This window comes from Tamandua tetradactyla, chromosome 7 (assembly GCF_023851605.1).
Source record: "Tamandua tetradactyla isolate mTamTet1 chromosome 7, mTamTet1.pri, whole genome shotgun sequence".
Lineage (NCBI taxonomy): Eukaryota > Metazoa > Chordata > Mammalia > Pilosa > Myrmecophagidae > Tamandua > Tamandua tetradactyla.
Genome location: NC_135333.1, coordinates 65,004,746 through 65,030,776, shown reverse-complemented (window position 1 = coordinate 65,030,776; position 26,031 = coordinate 65,004,746). Strand labels below are relative to the sequence as shown.

The 26,031-nt window shown below is 46.1% G+C and overlaps 3 protein-coding genes across 13 annotated transcripts; 2 read left to right on the top strand and 1 right to left on the bottom strand.

Moving 5' to 3' along the window:
- Positions 1–108: 108 nt before the first annotated feature.
- Positions 109–19,062, bottom strand: RHNO1 (RAD9-HUS1-RAD1 interacting nuclear orphan 1). 3 transcript variants are annotated; one of them, XM_077169691.1, is made up of 3 exons: positions 19,044–19,062; positions 2,518–2,769; positions 109–1,449 (listed from the first exon to the last, which is right to left on the bottom strand). In XM_077169691.1, the coding sequence occupies exons 2-3, from the start codon at positions 2,683–2,685 to the stop codon at positions 898–900; spliced, it is 720 nt and encodes a 239-aa protein (XP_077025806.1). In that variant the 5' UTR covers positions 2,686–2,769; positions 19,044–19,062; the 3' UTR covers positions 109–897. The 3 variants fall into 3 exon arrangements, with proteins under 3 accessions (XP_077025806.1, XP_077025804.1, XP_077025805.1); XM_077169689.1 differs by lacking the exon at positions 19,044–19,062 and adding an exon at positions 6,506–6,634 and having other exon boundaries at positions 2,518–2,789; XM_077169690.1 differs by lacking the exon at positions 19,044–19,062 and adding an exon at positions 6,506–6,630.
- FOXM1 (forkhead box M1) lies at positions 6,639–18,587 on the top strand. 6 transcript variants are annotated; one of them, XM_077169677.1, is made up of 9 exons: positions 6,639–6,888; positions 8,734–9,282; positions 9,860–10,011; positions 11,194–11,385; positions 12,304–12,432; positions 13,091–13,135; positions 13,772–13,841; positions 14,028–14,203; positions 16,597–18,587. In XM_077169677.1, the coding sequence occupies exons 2-9, from the start codon at positions 8,781–8,783 to the stop codon at positions 17,620–17,622; spliced, it is 2,292 nt and encodes a 763-aa protein (XP_077025792.1). In that variant the 5' UTR covers positions 6,639–6,888; positions 8,734–8,780; the 3' UTR covers positions 17,623–18,587. The 6 variants fall into 6 exon arrangements, with proteins under 6 accessions (XP_077025792.1, XP_077025791.1, XP_077025790.1 ...); XM_077169676.1 differs by having other exon boundaries at positions 13,769–13,841; XM_077169675.1 differs by having other exon boundaries at positions 13,088–13,135.
- TEX52 (testis expressed 52) lies at positions 19,058–25,225 on the top strand. Of its 4 annotated transcripts, XR_013179472.1 has the most exons (4): positions 19,058–19,291; positions 20,357–20,907; positions 23,833–24,435; positions 25,048–25,225. XR_013179472.1 is itself a non-coding variant. In XM_077169685.1 (3 exons), exons 1-3 carry the CDS (start codon positions 19,220–19,222, stop codon positions 24,119–24,121), a joined length of 912 nt encoding a protein of 303 aa, XP_077025800.1. In that variant the 5' UTR covers positions 19,058–19,219; the 3' UTR covers positions 24,122–25,225. The 4 variants fall into 4 exon arrangements, 3 of the variants coding, with proteins under 3 accessions (XP_077025800.1, XP_077025802.1, XP_077025801.1); XM_077169685.1 differs by having other exon boundaries at positions 23,833–25,225; XM_077169687.1 differs by lacking the exon at positions 25,048–25,225 and having other exon boundaries at positions 19,117–19,291; positions 20,357–20,960; positions 23,833–23,942.
- The last annotated feature ends 806 nt before the right edge of the window (positions 25,226–26,031 follow it).

The following is a 26,031-nucleotide window of genomic DNA, read 5'->3' as shown; positions in this document are numbered from 1 at the left end:
CTGAGTGAATAGGGTTGAATGACATTATTTGTATGGGTAAAAGGACAATTGAGACATTTTCTTGACTGGGCAGCCCTTCTGCATTAGTTACAACAAGAAGTAATCATGTCTGAAAACTTTGCACTTTATTTTCATACATTTTAAACAGCTACAAGAAATCATTTTCCCATCCTACCTAATGTTTACAGATTTCTTTGGTGGGGGAAAAAAAATGTCAAAACCTAAGCAAGCCTAAGTAACTTGTCTATGTCTGTATCTACCCTGGTCCCACTGTATTTATGAAAATAGAACTTGTCCTATTCTTGCTCTTTCAGCAGATGAGCCAGGGTGCTGAGACGGCAGCTCAACTATAAAAAAGTCATGCGTTTCCTTTGATTTTTTTCTGCCCATCCAGTCATAAAGGAAGTTGCCACTGAGCGTGGCACAGAGTTGGTTCTCAAAATGTGGAATGAATTGGTCTAAAAGAGATAACGGATTAATGAGCAGTGGCTAAAGGAAATAAGAAAGACCTTTTGTGAGTGGGGCACTATTGCTGCATTACTGACAATGAGCAGCACAGTTCTCTGAAAACTTTCTGCAACCATTTATTTACATACATTTTAAAGTTAAAAGCCATTTTAAAATTAATTAAACAGTTAATATAAGAAAAATATGAAGTAAACTGTTTATGGCACTAAATCCAACTGTTTATGAAACAAGGTATTTTAAAAAGCTAATCAGGGAGTTTAATTTCCTTTTGGTTACAGGGCTCCAGTTAAAGTTGTTTTTTAATTTGGTGTTATTTCCATTTTATTCTATTGATGTACTCTTCCTGTGAGTCAGAAAAGTTACTTTAGCAACTCTATGAAAATCAGCAATTTCTTGTGTTTCTTAATAAAGAGGCTGTTATCTGATAAGTCAGTTTTTCACAAGGAACTGGCTTCTGCTCAGCTTCCCTCTGTCCCTGAGGTAAGCAAATAGGTGTTTCCGTCTCCTCCAAGTGACCTTTATGCCATACTTCTCTTCAGGAGTGTCTTTAACTAGAGCAGGTCCAGGCCCTTCATTCTTGGGAGTACTAGAGTGAAGGGAGCAGCTTGGAAGGCTGTTCTTCCTCTGATCTGGGTGAATGGGTTTTTTCACAGATGACTCTGGGGTCTGGATATCAGGTGGAATGAACACATAACCTGGACTTTGAAGTGCATGCACTGACAGTTCCCTACTACTTTGGGGGCTGAGCATTGGAACTAAGGGCCTTCCAGAAATGTCCTTTGCCAGTTGACTAGGGCCCTTCTTGCTTAAGGGGATCTCCAGTGTCACTGAACTGGAAGAAGACTGTGGACTCTCAAAGATTAGTTGTGGAAACTTGGAGGCGGCAGATTTGCGACTTGAATGTCTTGCCTGGTCTTGGTGATGACATTTCTGGTTGACTGGATACCAACTTTCTGCTGTCATGTCAAACTCAGGCAATATCTAAGGATTAAAAAAAAAAAGAGAAAGAAGTGAAGAGAACCAACTGCCAAGTACAAACTTGAAAGTACAAACCATAACCAGGAACTGACATCCAGTGACCAGAATCCTATACGGGGGCCGACTTTGGTAATAGAAATAGAAAAATAACAGTTGTCTAGTGGCATAGTAACAGAAAGGGATATGAGCTATGGTAAAAAAAAAAAAAAAAAAAAATCAATCTCTGGCTATTTCCTTATACTTAAGAAAGGAACAATGTCTCTTTGACTTCACACAATATGGCTGCAACTTTTAAAGTATCTTTATATTTCATGAGAGGAGGGACCAACAGCAGTCTTGTTCACATCACAGTCCCCAGAACCTAGTAGAGTGCCTCGCTCAGGAAATAATAAATGGCTGAATGCATGAATGAGGAACTGAGATCATGTATGTAAAACAATCAGCATAGGGTCTGGCACATAGTAAGTAGTCAATAAATATTCACTCTTATTTTCGTCCACAGAACTCTAAAATTTAAGTTTCTTCCACAATCCTCAAGTGAGTATTACAGTTCTTCCAAGCAGTCCTGGCCAAGTTTTATTTATTAGTCACTCTTAACTAAACAGAGCTTATGCTTTTGTCTAGCCCTTTTGTTATACTATTTCCATGCCATATAGTAGCTAATCCCTTATTCCAGAGCTTTTAAATAGTTAAATTATCACATATCCAATTTCTGTGCATTTTGTTTTTCAAAGTTCAATCCATTAAACAGTAAAGAGAATACCTGAGTACTCCACTTCTCATATGAAACTCAGGGAACAATATTCTTGTCATTTTTCTGGCTATTGGGTGGTGAAAGCTTTACACTGAACTCCTTTAGAGGAATGTAGGGGGAAAGGCAACAATTCTAACCAACCCATGTCTCAGTTTAAAACGAGAAAAAAAGAAGAGATGGCTGAAAACAGAAAGAATACAATGCTTCTTTGTCTTTTGCACCCCAAAAATCTTATTCTTTGGAGGTCCTTGTTCAATGGTTAGCATTCTGAGACACCTACTGGAGTAAAAGTCAAAATAAGAATCCTATGAACCTACCCAGGAAGTGATGGTGCTGTGATCAATAGGCTTGCTGGGCACCCGTTTAGTATGGGTGATGGGAAGCTGTGGGGATCCAGAGTGGTGTTTGGGGCCCTCCAGTGGTTGTTGCTGGAATAGCAGTGGAGCTTTCTGGGATCGTTGGCGGCGTTTTTTTCTGGGCGGCATCAACAGATGAATGCAGAACAGTTGGCAACCACATGATGCTGGTTGCAATCAGGTGGGGTGACAGGCTCCAATTCCAACCCATGCCTGTAGAGAAGAAACAAAAGCTGGGAGAAAATAATCCAGATAATTCTGTAGCTCTTCCTGATACCCAGGCAACCTATTGCAACAAAAACTACCACCTCAAAGTCATAGGGACCAAGCTTCCTACACCTATAACAGCAAGCAAAAATACAATGATTCATATTCAACAACATTAATTCAATAAAAATTTATTAAGCACATGTTAATAAACATTTATTGAACACATGTTAAGTACCATACAGGGTGTTGGGAGCCATTTATTCAAGACGCATTTGACTACCAAACACTTGTAGAGCAATATAGAGATCCCTGTTTTCAAGGAGCTGAGAGGCTGCTGAGAGGAAACAGACAACTACCAAACAATATGAGAAAAATGTGTCTCCTCTCTTCAGGGCATGGAAAGGCTAGGAGAAGCAACGAAGCAGGGAGAGCACTCCCAGGGAGAAGAGCACATACAAAGGCCGAGAAACATCAGTATACCAGTATGGGTGGATTCAGCATATGAAAAGCCAAGTGGTAAGAATTGAGGCTAGACATGGTGTCAGATTAGAAAAATCAAGTGTGCCGTGAGTTTGAACTTTAGCCTGAAAAGTCAATGAAGATTTTCAAGCAGAAGGATATGATCATATTTGGCTTTTTTTAAAACCCCAGATAATTCTGAACATACACAGAAGTAGATTGAATAGTACAATGAGCCCAGATATAGCCATCACCAAAGTCTAATAACCAACCATCAACCCACCACAAACCTTGACCCATCTGCAACCCTCTCCCCTAACCCTTATATTATTTTAAAATAAATATGATCTGAATCATCATTATTCCCATTAACACAAAATATATAAGAACATATTAATTCTTTAATATCATCAAATATGCAGACGTCCTGACAGCATTCACATTTCCAATTGTCACATAAATGTCATAATTGGTTTTTGTTTGTCATTTATGACATATCCTGGCAACAAGCAGTATGAAAGGGAAAACAGTGAAAAGAAAAAGGACAAAGCCCCTACCCTGAAGGAACTAACATTTTAGGGAGAACTAAGGAAATAAACACATCCATTTGTTTATTCATTCATTCATTCACTCAATATTTAGCAATGGGTGATGGGAAACTGTGGAGATCCAGCCAGACACTGTTCCAGGTGCTAGAGATATAAACCAGAGAACAAAATAAAATCCCTGCCCTCATGGCGCTACCTAGTGAGGAAGCTATGAGAGGGATGGAGAAAAATCAAATAGGACAAGGGTTTGAGCCTTCTAAGTGTTATTTTAGACAGGGTTGACAAGGAAGGCCTATCTAAATAAGGTGACACTTGAGGAAAGACCTGAAAGAAGAAAGGAGGACAAGCAAGCAATGGAGAAACGTGAGCAAAGGATATTCCAGACTGAGAGAGCAGTTAAGTGTGAAGACCCCAAAGTAAGAAACAGTAAGGTCAGTGAGGTTGGAGATGAGGTAGTAGGAAGTTGACACAAGGTTTTGTAGGCAAGATTAAGGACTGCGGAGTTTATTCTTTGGTGGGAAGCCACTGAATGGTTTTGGACAGGAAAGTGACATAATGTGATTTACTGTTTTGATAACTCTAGGAGCTTTGTGAGAAAAGCTGGGTTGGCAAGAGGGGGTGGAGAGAGAAGCAGAGTCCAGTTAGAGGGCTACTGCTAGAGTCTAGTGAAGATGACAGTAGTAGCGATGGTTGCCTGAGAAGTGCTGAAACTACTGTCTTGATGAAAGTCACCAGCCTAAAATGGGCTCACCACGTTGCTCAGCAATCTACTGTGTTTCTCTAATCAACTCATTCCCTACAAATATCATCTTAAAACTTCCATTTTCTCAAAACTTCTGAACTCCCCTTCCCTCTCAACAGATGACTTTACTTTCTACTTCACCTATCCTCTTCCTTTCAGCAGTTACTCAAGGTGTACTGTCAGTCCCTTCTGCTGTCTAAGGCCTTTCTCATTCTACACTTTCTCAGGCAATGTCATTCACTTACTTTTCAATTGTCACCTAGAAGTAGATGACTTAAATATTTATATGTTCAGTTTAGACTCTCTAAACTCAGGTTCCATAGTTCCCACTGCCTACTGTCTCAAATACACCTCAAACTCATGCTTAAAACTGAACTCATTATTCTCTTCCCCATGCCTCCACTCCCACCCCCACCCCCACCCCCTCACCCCCATAAAAACGACTTATCTTCCGGGGCCCTAGAGTCATTGTTCATCCAGTTTTGCAGCCAGAAAGGTTGACACTTCCTCTTCCTTCGCTTTGCCAACCAACACCAAGCCCTGTCAATATTATCTCTTAAACATATCTTCAATACTGCCTTTCACACACTCTCTCTACCATCCTTCTTCAAGTGCTAACAATTCCAGCTTGGAGAATTGAAATAATTTTAAATAGTCTACCCTAATCCAGTGAAATAATTTTAGTCTACCCTAATCCATTCTGGCTCCCCTCCAGCAGCACCTTTTAAAACTGCAAATCTGACCATGTACTTTTGCTTAAAACTTGTGATTGGCTTCCTTTAGTTCAGGACAAAACTCCTCAGAATGGATAAGCCCCTGCTTCCTCTGGCTCCAGCTTCACCTCACACCCACACTCCATTCAGGTCTCTTAGCTCAAACTCCTCAGGTATTTTTGTACTCAGAATGCTTCTTCCTGACACATGGCCTTTGTACATAGTATTACTCCCTCGGCTTACAGGGCTTCCCTCCTTTCTTTGCCCAAATGTCAAGCTTCATTTAGAAAAATCTTTCCTGGCCTACCTAAGATCTCTTTATTACAGATTCTCCAAGTATCATTTACTGCTATGTATCACTTCATAGGTACACTTCTACATTTATGTGATTATTTGAAAATGCCTAGACCTTCTCCCCACATACACACTCCCATTGGTCTGTAAATTCAAGGGAAGGAAAGAACAATGCTGTCATCATACCCCAAAGGCCTATCACAGTGCCTGACACACAGTAGATGCTCAACAGCTATTTGTTATTAAGTGAAGAAATAAAGCACTTTATTATACCAAGAAACTTGGCTTTGGGAAGGGATGAGGGGATGAGACAGGTCAGTAGTAGATGAAGAGCTGAGGTACGGTTTATGGTGTGTGTATTTTTTTACCATTGGGTATGTTTTTAGTTTTGGAAACATATTCACAAAACATAAAATTTGCCATTTTAACCCTTTTTAAGTACACAATTCAGTGACGTTAATTACTTTTACGACTTTGTGCTACTATCACCACCTTCCATTACTAAAACCTTTTCATTTCTCCAAACAGAAATGTATTTTTTTCCTAAGATGGAATAAAAATGAACAAGATTACATGCCACCCTCAAAGAACTCTCGGGCTAGTCGCGGGAAGTACACGATTGTTAATTGTACGCAAATGGACTACAATGTCCCCCAATAAGGAAATCAGACCTTTGTAAAACAGACCAAGTATCATTTACTGCTATGTATCACTTCATAGGTACACTTTACAAATGGGAGGCAAACCTTGAGGGGAGCAGAGGGGAGAGGGGCGTCACCTGGGGCGATTTGGGGCGAGGGCGGGAGAGGCCAGCCGAAAGGCCGCTGAGGGGGCCGCGTCCCGGCCACCGCCGCTTCCCCGCGGTTCCGCCGCGTCCCAGCCCAACGCGGGAACCCCGCTTTTGCTCTCTCTCAGCCCCTCACCGTGAGTCACCCCTCGGGCGGACAGCCCTCTCCGCTCGAGCCGCCCCAGCCCAGCCTTACCCGCCCGGCTGCTCCCGGCCGCCGATCCTCTCAGGCGACCGGTCCTCTCCGGCCGCGGACGCGTTCGAGCCCGGAACGCGGAGACAAGAACCGGCGCCGATTGGCGACGCTCCGTCACGTGACCACAACGCTCCGCCGGCGCCAATTTCAAACAGCGGAACAAACTGAAAGCTCCGGTGCCGGACCCCACCCCCGGCTCCCGGCCCGGGACCCCCTCCCCTCCCGGGATCCCCCGGGATTCCCTACCCCTCCCGCACCGCCGGGGACCCGGCCGCCCTGGCGCGAGTCCCCGTCAGGGAGCCTGGCTCAGCCCCCAGGTTGGAGGAGCCCGGAACCCGCCCTAGGAGCCAGACTCCTGTAGTAGCTGCAGCTGCAGTCCCGAGGTGAGCAGGGGCGGAGGAATGGAGCTTGCAGAGGCGGGAGCGAGGTCTCCGGCGCGGCTCCCGCGAGTCCTCCGGGTCAGGAGGTCAGGGGGGCTAGCAGCAGGGCGCGGGACAGGAGTGGATGTTTGGGGACACCCGAGGAGGAGGTCGGAGCGAGAGTGCAAACTTTTTCTGCATCCAACCTCCTGCCCTTGGCCTTCCCTGGACGTTTGACCTCTGCACCCTGCCCACGGACTCGGGAGGGCCGGGGTGGTTCACGTTCTCAGCGGGGACCGTCGGTAAGGCTGAAGACTGAGCTTTTTCTGCATTAAGTGAAAGACCAACTCTCACGCACATTCCCCTGCTCTCCAGGCGCTCTCAGCACCAGGCAGCGCTGCCGGTACCCTACCCTTTTGCAGAGCCCTTTCTCCTGGGTCTTAAGAACCTAGCAAGGTTTCCTTGGTCAGGGTGGGGGTGGGATCAGAGGGGTCATTTGGGAAGTCTCCCAGGATGGAGTGTTGTCAGCAAAAATAGAGGCTGGTCAGGGAACAGGAGAGAAAATTAAGTCTTGGACCGGGAAGAAGATGGGGGGTGAAGGGGAGATATAATATCTACTGATTGATAGGGGGAGGGAGGAGGCCTAGAGTCTTAAGGGGAAAGTAAAACTGAGATTTGAAGGCTGAGGAAGCCTAGATCTGAAGGAAGGGGAGGAGACAGGATGGGGAGGGCCTGTGAATTCTAAGCAAATGTAATATGTCATCAAGTGTGGCACTACTTTTTAGGGAGATAGCAGATGACCTAAAAAAGAGACTGTCAATTCCTCTGCCTTTTAAAATACCTCAAAATAGAATTATACAATTTTATATAATGGAACACTATTCCTTGTAGCTATTAAAATCAACAAAGCAAAATGTCACCTTATGTGTGAAACTAAAGCAAAAAATGTTTGTTACAAAAAAAAAATCAATAAAGCACTTTTTTTTTTTTTTTAGATAAAACTACTTTCCATAGTATTATAGAACCACCATATTAAATTAGTGATAACATATTCTAGGTGTCAGGAGTCAAGGGTTATAGTTTTGGTTCTGGAAGAGAAATTACGCAATAAGATGACATGCTTCTGAAAGCTAAAATATGGATAAGCACATGAGGTGCTAAAATGCTCTTATGCAAATATTTTGCAAATGGAGAAAGAAAAGTATTTCTTTTTTTATGAGAACACAGACAATGTGTTATAGCCCATGAAATGAATGTACAATTTGCACAATTTTACCATGGGCCTTGAATAAGCAGCTTCCCTTTTATCTGAGGTATTGTGAATGGGAAGATGATTCTGGTGTTACGGTGGCATAGTGCAATGTATAGTATACCTTTCTCCCCTAATTCTGTGGGCACCGATCCTATTACTTACAAAGGAAGGTGGCATAAAGATATAAAGGCTCTGCCCTAGAATGGATTATGGGATGAGTCAGAGTTCCTAATTACTATATATCCTCCTATTCTGGCATCTTCCATTCTATTATTGCAGGCAATAATAGAGATTTCCTCCTGTTTGTAGCTGTCCCACTTATTTATGGGGCCAAGAATTCTTAAGCTTCCAGGAGGTGATCTTTGGCTATTTCAGACTAAATCCAACTTAGTCCTACTGAATTGTTCAGTCCTTTTGAATTTGCTTCTGTGTCCTTCAGTTTTAGCTTTCTTTTGTCAGTGGCACTTCTGTCCCTACTATCATTGGTGAGTCCAAAAGGTCCAGGAAGCTTTCATTTTCATACCTCTGGTTGCATGAAGAGGAGCACCTCTCTATAAGAGAACCTCCTTTTCAGCTTAACAGATCTCTGACATCCTACTGCTTCTTGTACATTTTAGGGTCCCTGCTTGTGATTCTCAATGGAGAGTAAAAGCACAGATTAATAATGAAAACCAGCCCCCGTCGGCCACTGATTCTCAAAAGACGGAGGCTGCCCCTTTCTGTTCAAAATGCCCCAGGTGAAACTTCGGAGGAGGAACCCAAGAGGCCCCCTGCCCAGCACGAGCCTGATCAACCACAGGCCTCCAAGGAGGTGGGAGAACCCTACTCTTGCAAGTTTCCAGCAGGGATCAAGATCATTAACCACCCCACTATGCCCAACACCCAAGTGGTAGCCATCCCTAACAATGCCAACATCCAGAGCATCATTACAGCATTGACTGCCAAAGGGAAAGAGAGTGGCAGCAACGGGCCCAACAAATTCATCCTTATCAGCTGTGGGGGACCTCCTACCGACCCACCAGGATCCCAGCCTCCTGCCCAAACCAGCAATGATGCCAAGAGAACAGAAGTGATAACTGAGACCCTGGGACCAAAGCCTGCAGCGAGGGACATGAATCTTCCTAGACCATCGGCAGCCCTTCCTGGGCAGAGATGGGAGAGCTATGGTATGTGGGCTACAAGGCAGAGGGGTGAGGAGTTCAGTCTTTCCTATCTGGTGACAAGACCCGCAGTCAGCCACATTGGTACAACCGACAAGCATCCAGCCTGAATTGTGAAAGCTTATCATTATCCTAAAACCTTGACCTGAGTCCTTTGGGCTCTGTTGAAAGGGCTGCAATTATAATTTAGCATTTTTATTACCATCTTCATATTTGAAAAGGATTTGCTTATTATTTCTATTTATTCTTTCCATTGATCCTATAAGTGACAATCTTTCTCCATCTTAATAAAAGAGAAAATTGAAGCACAAGTAGGAAAAATGACTTTCCTTGTGCAATACTCAGTAACTCTTTTGCATGGTTGCCTTCACTAACCTCTTAGGCTCAGTTTGGCTCAGATTGAAATGCAATTTGAACTATGCTCCTGGGGCACAGTAAGTGAGAGCCATGTTTGATTCAACATGCATTCCCCATCTCTAAGGGTACAAATCTTGGATGGGTGATCCCTAACCACCAATACTGGTGAGCTTCTCAGGAGTCTGGTCAGACAGCTAAGTGGAGTCTTGGATTGTTTCCTCTCTAGCTGCCGGTGAGGCCATTGGCTGCCCTCTCGACAACAGCTTGACTAATATCCAGTGGCTTGGAAAGATGAGTTCTGATGGACTGGGCTCCTGCAGCATCAAACAAGAAATGGAGGAAAAGGAGAATCGTCCCCTGGAGCAGAGTCAGATTAAGGTGAACTGCTCTATGCTCTAGGCCACTCAGTAAGGAAGTTAAAGCCAGTGCAGGGAATTTCTAGGAAGGGGAAATGGATCCAGCAGCCTGCTGGAGCAGAAAATCCAAGTTCTGGTATCAGCCTCCATTTAGTGCCATTCTGTATAACTGTTGAGCTTCTTTTCGCTCTGGGATCTTTTTTTTCATCTTTGAAAATTCCTTGAGGTCAGAGATCCTCTGGCTTACTCTGTAGCTTCATCAGCACTAGGTAACTAAACCCTTAGTAGGTATTCAGAAAACAATTAGGAGGTCTTGGTTTAAACTTTAAAGAGTTAGTCCAACAGTATGAAAGGAATGTAATATCTCTAACAAGATAGTTTTATTGGAAGATATAATATAGGTGGCGGATAAAGTGAATTAGATATGAGTTTGATATGTTCCCCATCAGTCAAAATTTATTTGACCCAATTGTATGATTGGAGGTTGTTTTTCACAGCTGCCAACATCATACATCTAGATTCTGTTACTTATACCCTTTAATTATTCATTCAACACTGTTTAAAAATGAAAGCTTACAAATATGTATACACACTAAAAATTAGCCAAGCTGTGCACTTGAGATTAGTACACTGTATAAAGTTACGTCTCAATTTTTTTTAAAGTGAATCATCAGATGTTTGCCTAAGACGTCACCAAATATGTGCTTGTCTGTGCCAGAGTCTTGGGACCATGTCTCTTATACAAATATTGAAATGAAGTGGGTTTATTCATGTCACATCAGGAGTAGAAATGGGACTAAGATCTAGGTCTCTTGACTCCCAGGTCTGAAAAGTTGGTATTTTTTTTGCATAAAATCAATGCTTTGAGAATAATAGTACATATCCACACTCTCCAGAGAGGTTTCAACTGGAAGAAACTGGACCTTAGCTTGTTATTGAACATTATCTTCAGCAAGATGGATGACAGAGAAGTAGTTCAAGTGCTGGCTAGGAAGTAGAGTAAGTCATCTCCAAGATCGCTCCTCATCCTAAAATGTTATCCTATAGAATAGTGGTCTCAGAGGAGTTGTTTCCAGGACAATTCTATGGGATAAAAGATTACTCTAAGGGGTTTTGGGAGGGAGTGGTGGGCAGGGGAGGAGTTCCCATGAACCCTTCCCTATATTCCCTTTTCTCCTTCTCTTTGGCTGCTCATAACCCTCAGGTCGAGGAGCCCCCGGGAGCATCAGCATCCTGGCAGGACTCTGTGTCTGAGCGGCCACCTTACTCTTACATGGCCATGATACAATTCGCCATCAATAGCACGGAGAGGAAGCGTATGACCTTGAAAGACATCTATACTTGGATCGAGGACCACTTTCCCTATTTTAAGCACGTTGCTAAGCCAGGCTGGAAGGTAATATTCCCTATTACAACCAAATTGAGGTCACTCTGGCCCTACAGTGTGTGGTATAGCACTTTGTACCTGGTGCTTTGGGGAAGCCAGTAGAGCAGAGGATACTAGAACTAACAAGATACATCCTTCGGATTGTGACTTGATCCTGCAGAATCCAGGCAAAATAATCAACTAGTGCTCTGCAGCCATTTCTTCTAGGTTTATGGAGACTCTTCAGTGTAGCACAGAGCTCCCTTCTGTGCCACATCGAACAGCAGTCCTGGGTACCAGCAACTGGAGTGGCTAATAGCTGTCAGGGCAAGATCTTATTGGGAAGAAAACAAGGCTGTCTTTGAGTCTAGTAACCGAAGATTACTTCCTTATAATGCCACATATCGTTTCTACTGAGCAGGGATCTCCTTTTATTTTCTTCACGGGAGCACTGAGATGCCTGGGAGTCATTGTAGCTCACACAGGTGGTCAATGTCAGAGCCATAAATGGGGTCTTATGACTGGTCCTCAGTTCCAAGCCAAGGATTTTTGTCCTTTTCCCCACATTACTCTTGGCTTCACGCTCTTGCCTCAACTTAATTTCCTGGTTTCTTAATATTTCTTACCACCTATCTTGCTATTAATTATTGCTTCATAGTCACACTACTTTTTCCTATCCCCTGACAGTTATTCAGGTCTCTATCACCAACCTAAGGAAGGCACCAGTTTTTACTCATGTAAAGATAGATGAGTTTATATCTGAGATTCATGACTCTACAGTGTGGAATAGAAGGGAGGGAGTTTCCAATGGGCGAGGTTACAAAGACACTTGACATAGCCTGTGCTGGGTGGTATGGTGGGAAGGCCAGAGCTCAATTTACCCAATCAGCTTCAAAGGTGATGGTTCTGAAGCTAAGGTAGCTGATAACTTGCTTTATCTTCTTTCAGAATTCCATTCGCCACAACCTTTCTCTCCATGACATGTTTGTTCGGGAGACATCTACCAATGGCAAAGTCTCCTTTTGGACCATTCACCCCAGTGCCAACCGTTATTTGACGTTGGATCAGGTGTTTAAGGTGAGTGTCCTGGTTTCATCTAAATAGGGCCTGTGTTGGAGGTCCTAATATCCATCGCAAAAGGAAACCAGTTCTTGTGATGTTTCTATTTGACCAGGGAAGAGTTAGACGCCAGTCAGCCAATCAGTGACTTGCGTAGAGTTGACAATTGCCAAATGATATGCTGTGTGTTGACTGGGGCATGGAGAGAACTGTTCCGATCCAAAATAGAGGACTTTTTTGGGACAGTATTTCCCTAACTTCCCTGTGCATAAGTAGTGCTTGAGATGCCTGTTAAAATATAGCTTTCTAGGCTGATCCCTCAGAGTTTCTGATTCAGTGGGTTTAAGATGGGCCTCAGAATTTGTATTTTTAACAAGCATCTCAGGTGATTTACAGAGAAAGTCTGGGAACTTCTTCTCTAAATTTAAATAAATAAATAAAAATTTATAGATATATAAACCATTAGACTGGAGACCATTAGCCGAGCCACCAGAACATCTTTTCAGGAAGAAGTATTGTTTTAGGATTTCAGAGTACCCTTAAGCTGGTAGCATCAGCTGTCCAGGGTGCCCCACAGCATCAGTCAGGAATGTATTTTCTTCCACTGTGGTCAGATTGACCACATTGGTGTTAATTTCCATCTTGTTTCTCTCCTGCCATGCTTGGCCGCCAGCAGCCACTGGACCCAGGGTCTCCACAATCACCTGAGCACTTGGAATCAGTAAGATTCTTTCCCTCTGGCTCAGGGCTTGGCTTCATTTTCTTTTCACTGTTCAGCATGACTTTAGTGGACAGGGACAAGATGTTAAGCAGGGGATGGGAGCCTGCCACCATGGGACCGCCAACCCTAAGCATAGAGCCTCCTTAGGCTCCTGGGAGTGAGGAAAATGAAGCTGCTGGGCACATTTGTGACTACCACCTCACTTCCCCAGAAGTAGGGCTTATGCTCACTTCTCCTCCCCAACCCATAGGTTTCATCAAGGTGTGCTGAGCAGAGCACAGCATGGCAGAGGAGCACGTCCAGGCTTGGTGTGAACAGCAGCCATGGTGCATGGCCTGGGTCTTGCAGGCTGCAGTGTTTTCTCACTTTCCTACCTGATTTCTTTTTACTCCTCATGGCTTTTGCACCCCTTGGGAGTGGTGAGGATGCATGGCCAAGATGGTAGGACTGTCCAGTCATCATACTCCTGTATACTGCCCACCTGTTCCCACTAACCAAGGCTTGGGAGACAGTGCTCAACTCTATCCATCTCAGATAGGCTCAGTGCATGGTACAGAGCAGATGGTGGGGTTCTCCTGCCTTCCCCCATGACCTTGTTAACCCACGTTTCTTTCTCTCCCTATCTGCCCCAAGCAGCAGCAGAAACGACCCACTCCTGAACTCCGCCGGAACGTGACCATCAAAACTGAACTCCCACTGGGCGCACGTTAGTATGGGAGAGTGGGCCTTAGGCCCAGTCCTTGTTCTGGGACTTATCTTTAGGGAATCGAACTCCTGGGTTCTTTTCCCAGCTCAAAGGGATCCAAGCCCTGAGAAGGAGAGCATACCTGGGATTGAGAAGGGGTGCATACCTGGTCCCTCCCTGCTCCTCAGCTCTCCTGTTTCCTCCTAGGCCGGAAGATGAAGCCACTGCTACCACGGGTCAGCTCGTACCTGGTGCCCATCCAGTTCCCAGTGAACCAGTCACTGGTGTTGCAGCCCTCAATGAAGGTGCCACTGCCCCTGGCAGCTTCACTCATGAGCTCAGAGCTTGCCCGCCATAGCAAGCAAGTCCGCATTGCCCCCAAGGTGAGTGGCTTCTGTTTTCCTCTGAGGAGAGACTCCGATCAATTAACATGTGTTGGACTTACAGCTTGCAAAGCGCTCTGCTACGTGTTCCTTGAGAAGCTTATAAATCCAGCTCAGTAGACAGGGCATAAATATGTAGGGAAATTTAATGGCATTACAAGAGCTCAAAAGGAATTTGGATTATAATCAGGAGGCCTATAAATACCTGATGAGTCTATAAAGAAGTCAGACAAGGGTGACTGTGCTGGATGACCTAGTAAAGGAAGAATTTCCAGGAGAATAGGTCTTAAAAAGAAGTGGATTTGGGCGGGCCGCAGGGGCTCAGCAGGCAAGAATGCTTGCCTGCCATGCCAGAGGACCCAGGTTCGATTCCTGGTGCCTGCCCATGTAAAAAAAAAAAAGTGGATTTGGATAAGCAAACGGGTGTGGAAAGAGCACTCTAATGGGCAGTGCCATGGAGGCAGGAAATGCCAGTATGTGCCCAGTAGGACTTGAGTAAATGGGTCATTCTAGCTAGATAATTTTGACCTTGGGGCTGGATACTTCTTTGTGGGTTGGAGGTGAGGGTGGGGGCTGTCCTGTGCCTTGTAGGATGTTTAGCAACATCCCTTGTCTTTCCCCACTAGATGCCAGTAGCATCCCCCAGGTGTGCCAATTAAAATGTCTCCAGACATTGCCAAATGTCCCTGGGGGGGAGTCGCCCCTGGTCGTGTACCCCTGGTCTAGCTTGAGGGAAAAGTGAGGAGGGTAAGTTAAGGTCATATTGTGATGGGCCGTCAAATCTGAATTTTACCCTCTAGAGAAGGTTTGGTGAGCAAGAGCTGACATGTAACCAAAGTAGAGAGCAGGGCTCTCCCTGCAGATCCCTGCACTGAGATGAAAAGAGGATGGGCTCTGGAGTTTGGAAAGACTTGGGTTTGATTTTATCTTTCATTCTTAATTTAAAAAATATTTCCAAAATGCATTATTCATAAAATTGTACATACTATATCAAATTTTGCATAAATGCATTGATGGGATTGTAGCATGTATCCTGTTTTATTTTAAAGCAGTCGGGTTGTTTCTTTTCCTTTTCTACTTTCTGGCTCCACACCATCTCCCCTTCCCGACCCTCACCCATATCACTCCTGCCCCCCAAGATAACCCCTGTTGTTGATTTAGTACACTTTCTTCCATATTTTACCCAAGTTCTTAGTGTAATATACATGCATATATAGCCATAGCCATTTATATTTATATACACAACACACAGGCCATTGAAAATGGGATCATATTACACATACTTTTCAGCGTCTCTCTTTTTCTAACTCAACAAATAACTCATGAAAATTCTTCCACACTACCTGACATAGCTCTAATTCATTATTGTTGTTTTTTAACAGCCTCATAATATTGAGTGGTGTGGTTATAAATTTTTTAAGTATTCCACATTTATGAGCACGTTTTTTAGTGGGCATTTTTCTTGTTTTTTCTCTAAGAACATCAAAGCAGTAAATATCTTTGCAAGTATATCTTTCTCACTAGTGCTTCCATTTCTGTGGGATAGAGTCCCAAACATGAGATTGATGAATAAAAACATATTTTAAATTTTACTAAATATTACTAGATTGCTTTTCAAAAAAGCTGTGATAATTCACATTTCCACCAGTAATATATGACAAAATCCATATCTTTGCTAGCAATTGGTATCACCAGTCTTTTTAATATTATCTTCCTTTGCTTTTTTTTTGAGCATCTTCTCATATGTTTGGCCACTTGGAATTGTCCTCTGTGGATTACTAAGCTACAGATATTATCCATTTTTCTATAGGGTTTTGTTATTAATTTGCGAGAGTTCTTTGTATGTGATAGACATTAGCCTTCAGTCTTTTATGCTGAAGATATTTTTCTACTTCTGTTTATTGCTTCTTAACTTTGTTTATGGTATCTTTTGCCACAGTAAAATTTTTAATTTTTTTATAGTCAAATATGTCTCTCTTCTCTTTTACAGCTTCTGGGGTTCTAGTCTTGGTTAAGAAGGTCACCCCCACCCTCAGATTGTACATGTAGTCTCCTAGATTCTCTTGCAGGATTTGTATGGTTTTAATTTTTGCATTTAAGTCTTTGTATACTGTTTTAAGATAGGCATCCAATTTTATTTTCTCTCAGATGTATGCTAATTATGCCAGCACCATCTGAAATGCTCCATCTTTTACCCCCAGAATTGAACTACCACATTTATCACATATTGAATTCTCGTATTTAATAGTTATTAAAAATGTTGAAAGCCCAAAAAGAGGATTAGTACCAGTATACCCGTTATTAGTCACAGTTCTCTGTCCTGCCTGTTGGCAGTGGGTTGAATCACCAGGCCTCTGGAGGCCCCTTTCACCTTATAACTGCTTCCCTTGCAGGTGCTGCTAGCCGAGGAAGGGATAGCCCCTCTTCCCACTGCAGGACCAGTGAAAGAGGAGAAAGTCCTGCCTGGAGAAGGGCTGTCTCCTTTGCTTCCAGTCCAGTCCATCAAGGAGGAAGAGATTCAGCCTGGGGAGGAAACGCCGCACTTGGCGCGACCCATCAAAGTGGAAAGCCCCCCCTTGGAAGAGTGGCCCTCCCCATCCCCATCCTTCAAAGAGGAGTCATCTCACTCCTGGGACGATTCATCCCACTCTCCCACTCCAAGGTCTAAGAAGTGCTATAGCGGGCTCAAGTCCCCAGCCCGGTGTGTCTCTGAAATGCTAGTGATTAAGCGAAGGGAGAGAAGGGAGATGAGCCGTTCCCGAAGGAAACAGCACCTGCAGTCTCCCTGTCTGGATGAGCCCGAGCTGCTCTACTCAGAGGGTCCCAGCACTTCCCGGCGAGCCCCAGAGCTCCCTTTCCTAGCAGATTCCTCTGAGCCTGCCTGCCAGCTTGGCTACTCCCAGGAAGAAGGAGGACCTTTTAAGACCCCTATTAAGGAGACACTGCCTATCTCCTCCACCCCGAGCAAGTCTGTCCTCCCCATAACCCCTGAATCCTGGAAGCTCACACCTCCCACCAAAGTGGAGGGCCTAGATTTCAGCCCAGTACGAACCCCCCGGGGTGCTTTTGCCCCCCTGCCTGACTCCCTAGGGCTGATGGAACTCAGCACCACCCCACTGAAAAGTATCCCCCTTTTCGATTTACCCCGAGAGTTCCTCAACTCGGAGCCCTTTGACCTCCCCTCTGACCCTTTTAGCAACTGCCCCCCCTCAGATATGGAAGTCCCCAAGTCAGGCTCTCCCGAGCCACAGGTCCCTGGCCCTTCAGCCAATCGCTCTCTGACAGAAGGCCTGGTTCTGGACACAATGAATGATAGTCTCAGCAAGATCCTACTGGACATCAGCTTCCCCGGCCTGGAGGAAGACCCATTGGGCCCTGACAACATCAACTGGTCTCAGTTCATTCCTGAGCTACGGTAGAAAGCCGGCCTTGCCCTCGCTGCTTAAGCTGTCCACTACTTTGGAGCATTTGTGTGCTGGGCAGGCCAAAGTTCCTGGACCCCAACCCCTCCATGAGAACACCAGTCAGGGACCGTCTGCTCTTCTGAGCTCCCCCTCTCCCGGTTGTGTCAAGGCAGCAGTCTGTGACTTAGCTGCCACTGGCACCTCTGTAAGCAGCAAGGCCCTGGAAACTGGTCTCTGTGCTACCTTAGGCTTCCCCCCAAAATCTGATACCTCTGCACCCTACCAGGAACGGAAGCATGGGAACAGCAAAAACAAGGTGGAAAGAGATTAGGAACTTCCCAACTGCTTCTGTTTTGTGTCCAGCAGTCTCTCACTGTCCCTGCTCCCTCAGGGGTGGCCCTTGTAAATAGTGTATATTCTCAAAATTGCCCTCTAATTATAAATGTAAACTTATTTCCTTAGATCATTATCTAGGGACTGCTAGAAGGTGGGTATGGTGACAAGGGGGTTCAGTTTGCATCTGTCCTTGTTTCTAGTTCCTAAAGAAGACAAGACCAGCAGTGCAGTTTCTTCCAGGTCCCACGTATTTAGCTCAAAAGTCTTCACTGTAGGCAACCAGACAAAGACATCTCCTTGCCCATATTCCTTTTATTGCCTCTTCCTCCCACTTTCCCATGTTTCCAAGTCATCTTTCCTGCAAGAAGAAATAGATGCATCTGAAGGAAAGAATGTGTGTCCAGATGAACCCCCTTTAGATGTGTCTCTGATAGTGTCCCTAATCATGCCGGGGAGATGAGCATCGATGAGAACTCGGCCAGAGGCCTGAGAGGGCTGACAGGGCCCCTGACCTGCCTGGCTTCCTTAGCGTGCACCTCAGCTTTGCAAAGAGCCACCTTAGGCCCCAGCTGACCATGTGCACACCAGGCAGCTCAAGAACACTACTGTAACCCCCTATCCAATAAAATCCAGAGTGGAAATGATGGTCTCTGTGGTGTGTTGGTGCCTGGTTCCTAAGGCATAAAAAGGCTTGGAAAAGAAAGGATATGATGATGGTAACAGGGAGAGCAGGGTCTGAGTTGACCTGAAGAAGTATCCAAGGGACTGAATACACACCCTTAAAACAGACATGGGCAGTTTTCCCCAGCTGGCCCTGCAAAGCCAGCTTATCGCCCTCATATCCAGCCTTGTTCTTTGGAACCTCTGTACCTGCTGATTAACTTGGGGCTTCCCAATAAGGAGACAGCCTAGGCCCTGGGAACACTGGGGAAGAGGGGACTTCCCTCTACCCCCACCCCAGGGCCTGGCAGCCAGCCCAACCTGCTTTTCTCGGGGCCCCCAGCCTTCCAAGGCAAGTCCCACCCCCTTCCCAGAAGCAGCTCCTGCCACCAGCTTTTGCAGACAGGATTTATAAAAGTCCCAGCCCCTGCCTGTCTCACCTGAAAGGCAGCTAGGGCTCCAAGGTACTGAAGAGCCCTCCCAGCGAGAGGGTAGGGCCTCCTCTCTGCGTCACTGCTCAGGAAGGATCACCATAGCAACTCCAGCAGCAAACAATGGAGCAAGAAAGAGCTTTCCTACAAAGCAGCCCCTCCTGGCTAGGAAGCACAGAAGAGGAATGGCCAGTTACCCAGGAAGATCTCCTAGAGGGCCGACTTATCCATCCAATGTCAGAGAACCTTTCCTGCAGGTAGGGGTGCAGACTCCCCAGCTAGGGACTGGCCCCCCTGCAGTGGATTCCCAGCCTACAAACTCTCCACTGTGCTGTCTGCCACTCCAGATCCTGTGATGCTGCACCACAGGTCACAGAGCTCAGAGCAGAGAAGAGGAGATGCCTGGGGTGGCCTTGTAGAAATAATTTAGGGGTCTGGGCCCAAGAAATAGGTGAAATTTTTAACCAGAAAAGCCCTTGGGGTGGAGAGGAAGGAGGGGCTTTTTAAAAGAGACATTTCTAAGCTCCAGCCACGGGGCCAGGCGCTATGCCAAGCCCCCTTCATATGGCTCAGCATCATGAGCAGGGAAACAGGCTGGGTCCAAATCCCAGCTCTGCCACTCATTCTCTCAGCGCCTTGGGTGAGTTACTTACCCTCCTGTGCCTTGCTTTTTGCAACTTTAAAATGGGGATAATAACAATACATAGGGTTGTGAGAATTAAATGAGAGGTGGATAAGTATTTAGCAGAGTGCCAATTCATATTTGCTACTATTTGTTTCACAGCAGGTAGGAGTCTCAGAAAAGAGAATCAATTAACATTCTAGGTGCTTTGTTATTTGCTCTTACTTTAATGAGAAGGGTGAGAAAGCACCAATGGTGGAGAAATGAGAAGTAAGAGGAGTAGAGGACAGAAAAAAACAGTGGGCTCTTTGCTCTGGAGAAGGCGGGCTTCTATACCTGACCGGAGAGGGGAGGCATTTTCCCTTATCATTTCCTCAGGGCCTTTTATTAGGAGCCCCAGTTCCTGGGAAGAAAACTGGGGGCCCTAGAATGTAAAGGATGGGAGAAAGTTAAAAGTGAAGGGTGGGGAAATGTAAGATGAGGAAGGAGGGTGGGAAATCATATGAGTACTCATATGAGTAATACAGAACAGTCATGACTTCTGTGGGCAGGACAGTGGAGAGAAATGGTGCCCTGCCAAGCCATCATTCTCACCCTGGGGTTGGAGGAGGCTGGCACCTTGTGCTGGGAGGCTCTGTGCCCACCCACCCCCACCAACACCCCTCCAGCGGTCCCCAGGATCCCTCTTGTCTCTCCCCAGATGGTCCATGCCTCTGAGTCCCAACCGACCAACCATACCTGGGCCCAGCGTGAATTCCTCCTCCCCAGTGAGCCCTGGAAGTTGCCCGGCTTCACGCGGCAAGCGTACCATCAACTGGCCCTGAAGCTGCCACCCTGCACAGAAGCAAAGTCCAAGGTCCGCCACCGACTAAACCACCCTTGGACGGACACAGCCAAGCACACGTGGGGCTTTCACACATGGCTCGATGTGGGCCGTCTGCCAGCCACCTTCCCCTCGCGGCCCGACAGGCCCTACGATAGCAACATCTGGCGCTGGCTGACCAACGCCAGTACCCATCACCAGCCCCCAGCAGACCCCCCCATCCCACCTCCGTCCTGGATGGGCAAAAACAGCTTCCTGACCTTCATCTACTGTACTCCCATCTTCTTGGATGAGAACAGGAAGGACCAAGTGATCCACAGGACGGTGAAGGAGCTGAAGGAGGTGGAGAAGCTCAAGTTGAGAAGTGAAGCAAGAGCGCCTCCGCTGGACGCCAGGGGCAACATCCTGCCGCCAAGGAACTTCAAGAAGTAAGATGAGCTGAGCCCCTTCCTCGGAGCTCACCTAGTCACCTCATGTTCAGGTGACCCTCCCGCTCTCTGACTCTTTCCAACAGCTAGCTTGGTGCTCTCTCCTTCCCAACTCTCTTTTCTGAGCATAGCCAGAGAGACCAGGTAGAGGCAAGGGAAGGACACAAGTTGATCAGCTAAATTTGGGGGGAGTAGGGCGGAAACTAAATTTAATACCTGCTGGACACTGAGGTTACAGAGAAGCGTGGCTCAGTCCCTGCCTGGAAGGAGCTCACGAAAGGCGGTTGCTCACTGGGTGAAAAGACACATCCCTGCTCCAGGTCCCAGGTGTTGCGCCCCAAGGGTGCAGTGAGGCTGGGTGCCAGAATTAAGCCGGTTATCAAGGGGAAGAGCTTAGAACCGGAGTCAGAAGGACTGGATCAAAGTCCAGGCCGGACCACTTAGGGAAATCCCTCAGGTTCCATCATTGATAAAATGCAGATGATAAATACAGACCTCATGGGGTGAAGATAAAAATGTGTTAATCAGCATGTAAAAGTATTGACCCAAGCTGGATGTTGCTACATTCAGAAGTGGAAGGGATTGCTTGTGATTCCCCTGGGAGACTTCTTGAGGAAATTGGGAATAAGCCTGGGTCCGCGGTTGGGGGTGGGAGGAGATTAGCGCCCTCCAGGTTGGGTTGGTTGGTAAGAGCCGAGGCAGGAATGTGAAAGGAGCTGTTAGAGACCCTGCAGCCCCTCCCCTCCCTGCCTTACATGGGAATTCGTAGACATTCCCCTGCTGCATGCATCTAGTCGAGGTTCTGGGCACAAGCAGTGGGAAAGGGTGAGGAGAATAAAGATAGAACAACTCAAATTCCAATCCCAAAGGCATTAGCAGGAGGACCAAGGGATTGAAGGGGAAGGCAGTGTGGAGATTTTTAATAGGAAAAAAAATAGAAGAAGACATTTTAAGAGATCATTCAGGTTCCTAGTTTCTCTCTGCTGTCCTAGGTATCCAAAGCTGAATAAGATAGATCACTCCTCAGAAAAATTCAATCTAATAACAATTGCTAACCCTTACTAGCACTTACCACATGCCAGCTGCTGTTCTGAACACTTTAGGTCTGTTGTTTAATCCTCCCGTGACCCAATGGATAGAAACTTATCATCAACCCCATTTCACAGATGGGGCATCTGAAACACAGAGAGGTCAAGTATCCTGCCCAAGTTCACACAACCAGGAAGTGGCAGAGCTGGAACGTGAACCCAGAGAGTTCAGTTCCGGTGCCTCGGTCTTAACCTCTGTGCTCTAGTTTCCTCTTGTCTGTTCGGGGAATCAGACAAATTCACGGTTACTTCTAATGTCATGGGATAGTCTATAAAGGCAGCTTCAGAAAAATACAACTATCCACAAAAAGAACTTAGCACTCAATAAATGGCAGAAAGAGTATGGCCTCAGGAATCAGACAGATCTGGGTTGGAATCTGGTTCCATCACATCCTTGCCATATGGCCTTAAGTTTCTTAAGCTCATTGAGCCTCACTTTTCTCAAGTATGCATGGGAGAGTAGAGTACCTGGTACCTGCAGGGTGGTTAGAAGATTCAGTGACCAGGTGCCTGGCATGGAGAAGGGATTCAGATCCCACCAGTATTAGTGTGGCATCTCAATGAGAAGAGGGTCCTTGTCTTACTGGTTTACCACTATTGGCCCAGGCCCTGGAGCCGGGAATGAAGGAATGCATCTTAGACAAGATTTCGCTCTTCATGGACAAGGTAGTATTTGAACTGTATCTTGGAGGATCTGTATGAGTTCACCAGGTAAGTGAACTTTTTCTTCCATTCTTTAGCTATCCCCAATTTATCCAGATTCTAACTATCCTCCAGTCCCAACTTCTCAACTAAAGTAGCACCAGTGGGAAGAATCCTGCATTAGCTCAAGCATTTCTTCTTTTCATGGGTAAAACATAATGTTGCCCAAGGGCTCTTCCAGCCCTGACCTGCTGTGATCCTACACCTCTGATGATTTCACAAGAAAAGGGATAAAAGGAAAGACCCATCCTTCATGTTATTCCTTTTGAGCCAGTCTAGAAGGGATTAAAATGGTCTGGATCATTCAACAGACTCAGAGGATTTCAAATGTATGACTTGGTCTAAGCTTTAGGATGCTTAGATTCTCAACCCTGGTAGTACGTTAGAATCACCTGGCACTCGTTTTAAAAATGCTGATATTTGAGCCCCATGCAGGAGATTCTAATTTGATTAGAGTAGGGCACAGCCTGGTCATTGGTGTTTTTAAAGATCTCTGAATGTGGTTCTAACGTGCAGCCAGGGCCAAGGCTGTGAATCTGTGAATGAAGCCCACAACAGCAATATTTGCTGAACCAGTTACAAATCATGTTGAAACATAAGAAATTTGGACTACTCAACCATGTTTTATTTATTTATTTTTAAGTCCATTTCCTACTTTCCAAACTAATCCTAAAGACCTCAGAGAAGAGGAAATCATCAGAGAAGGTGTAGGATCACAGCAGGTCAGGGCTGGAAGAGCCCTTGGGCAACATTATGTTTTACCCATGAGAAGAAGGAATGCTTGAGCTAATGCAGGATTTTTCCCACTGGTGCTACTTTAGTTGAGAAGTTGGGACTGGAGGATAATTAGAATCTGTATAAATTGGGGATAGCTAAAGGATGGAAGATTTACCATCTAAATGACATTATTTCACCGGTCTAGTGCCAAAACACACAGAGAGCAGGCCATCCACTTGATATACTCATTTGGCATAAATCAATATCCAATTAGAAAGCGAGACAGAAGAGATACCGGCAGGCTGATGGCTAACTAGCCCATTGAAGGAAATGTCACCTTTCTATTCTAATCCCTTCCTGCCACACCTAGATTTCTTCCTTGACCTCTCTGTTCTTTCCCACCTCTTTCGCCCAACAGGTACCAGCACATATCAGCTGGTGGGAGGTTTGAACCTCACGGTCTCCAGCTCATGCCCAACCCCCTTCCCAATGATGTTGCCAAGAGCTGGCCCTGCCCAAACTTTCTGCCTCATTACCAAGAGACAGTGCTAAAGCTGGCCTTGTTACCTAGTGCGCCCCTGAGCCAGGACCTCGTGAGGGACTACCAGACCCTAACAGAAGGACGAATATCCTTGCCCCTCCATTATCTCTCCAAGGCACAACTGGGAAAAGCCTCAATGAGAAAGAGAAGACCTGGACACAACTAGAAGAGCCTCCAGTGGGTGGGGGCCATGGCGGGCACCTAGACCCCCAGCTTCTGGAGTTTTCAACCAAGGCTCCTTCTGCATGAAGCTGTTGCAGCGGCTGAAGGATTCTGGCTTCTGCAAAACAGAACCTCTCCACCATTCCCCCAACCTCAAGCCTCCTCCATATCCCAGGCTTCTGGAGACTCTACTGAAATGCTACATTGCTCCAAGTCTTCCTGGAAGGACTCTCATAATGGGTGGGAGGATTACATGCAGAGAGGAGCAGGAAGGAGGCTCCCGTCTTAGGGACAGAACAAGGAATGGGGAGGAAGAAGGTGTGTATGTGTCTGTTTTGGGATGGGGGTAGAGGCATTTAAGAAATTTGGATGCTGCCATCACTTCCATTTCCCATTTGGATCAAGACTGGGATTGGACAGAGTGTTGGAAGCCTCTTAGGCAAAAATAATCTCAATCCCACCCCTTCTCTAGAAAGCCAGGCCTGTGGAAGTCTAACCAAACCTCAGCAGGGGACCTAGAGTAGAACAAAGTTGGGGGTAAAGGTAAAAGTCTGAGTGGTCATTTCAGAGCAGTACCTTGAGTCTTGGGTTGGGCTGCAGTTGACCTAGATGCTTCAGCTTTTATTTGGGGGGAGCTAGAGATTAGTGGCCTGAAGTGGAAGACTTTTCTGAAGGTAGGCTGAGGCAATGGTCAACAAGATGCTGGCCCTAGCTGGGGATGAGAATGGGGAGTAGGTGGGGACATGGGGACGAGTAGGGGAGGGCCTGCAAGAGGCCTGGTGGAGGGGTGGCAGGGAGATGGCTGGAAGGGGAGAAGCTGTATTGTAGAGCCCACCCTACCTCTTCTGGCTCCAGTCACATCTCGTAATGGGTGGTCTGGGCTTTTCTTCACTCCTTCCGACCACCCCTCTTTGTCTCACTTTTCTCAAGCCCCTCAGGTTCCTGGGAATCAAGGCACCACTGGGTTCTAGCCCTGCTTTAACCACTAACCAGCTCTGTGACCTCTGGGTGAGGTTCCTTTTGAGCTTTCGGTTTCTTCATCTGTATTAAGAGGGATCAATAAACAAGTACCTGCACAGGGTCTGGTGCATTGTAGGCTCTCCATGATTGAGGCTATCATTATGCAAATACTCAAAATAATAAATATGGTTTGTCTAGAGAGCTTCCCAGTTCCTATCTAGCTCTAAGTCTATAATCCCATTCAATGGCCCTCCTTGGCCTTATCATCTCTTCCCATGTAGAGTAGGGGTAAGGACCAGAGTTGGGGCTGAAGGAGCATTCCCTGAGTACTCCAGGGAGTGCTTGAGCTCTGGGAAGGTCCCTGTTCTCCTCAGTCCTAGATGGCAATGATTATGGAAAAGAAGGGTTACCTTCACCTAAGACCCTAAAATGCCAGCGCTGAGTAGGCCATTAGAAAACAAGTCTAAGCCCTCAGTTTTTTTAGATGGGCATAAAAGTCCATTGAGAAGTGACTTGCTTAGGCCACAAAGCAGGTGGTCCCTGCCCTCCTGGGTATGAAGCAGGAGGCAGGGGGCTGGGAGCCAGGCTCCTCAGGCTACTTGCCCATTATGCCTATGTTTTGTCACCTCCAAAATGGGAAGGGCTGGGGATACTCCAAAGGTTGATATGAAGATTTTGAAGAGTAAGAGGGGGAGACCAATGGGATCCTTCAGAGAAAGTACCTAGTCTCTGGCCGTAAGCGAGGGGAGAGTAGAAAGGTCAGCTGCACTTACACGACTCCCACCTTAGCTGATCCAGGCCTCCTAGAGTTTCCTGGCCTCAGGTGGGGAGGACGTCCACTCACCTCACCACCTTCCTGCTCCACTCTTGGCGCAGCAGTCTGTTTCAAGCCGGCAGGGGGCTCCAGCACTAGCAGGGCCCTCCTATTCAGTGGCCGGTCAGAGATGCAGAAGC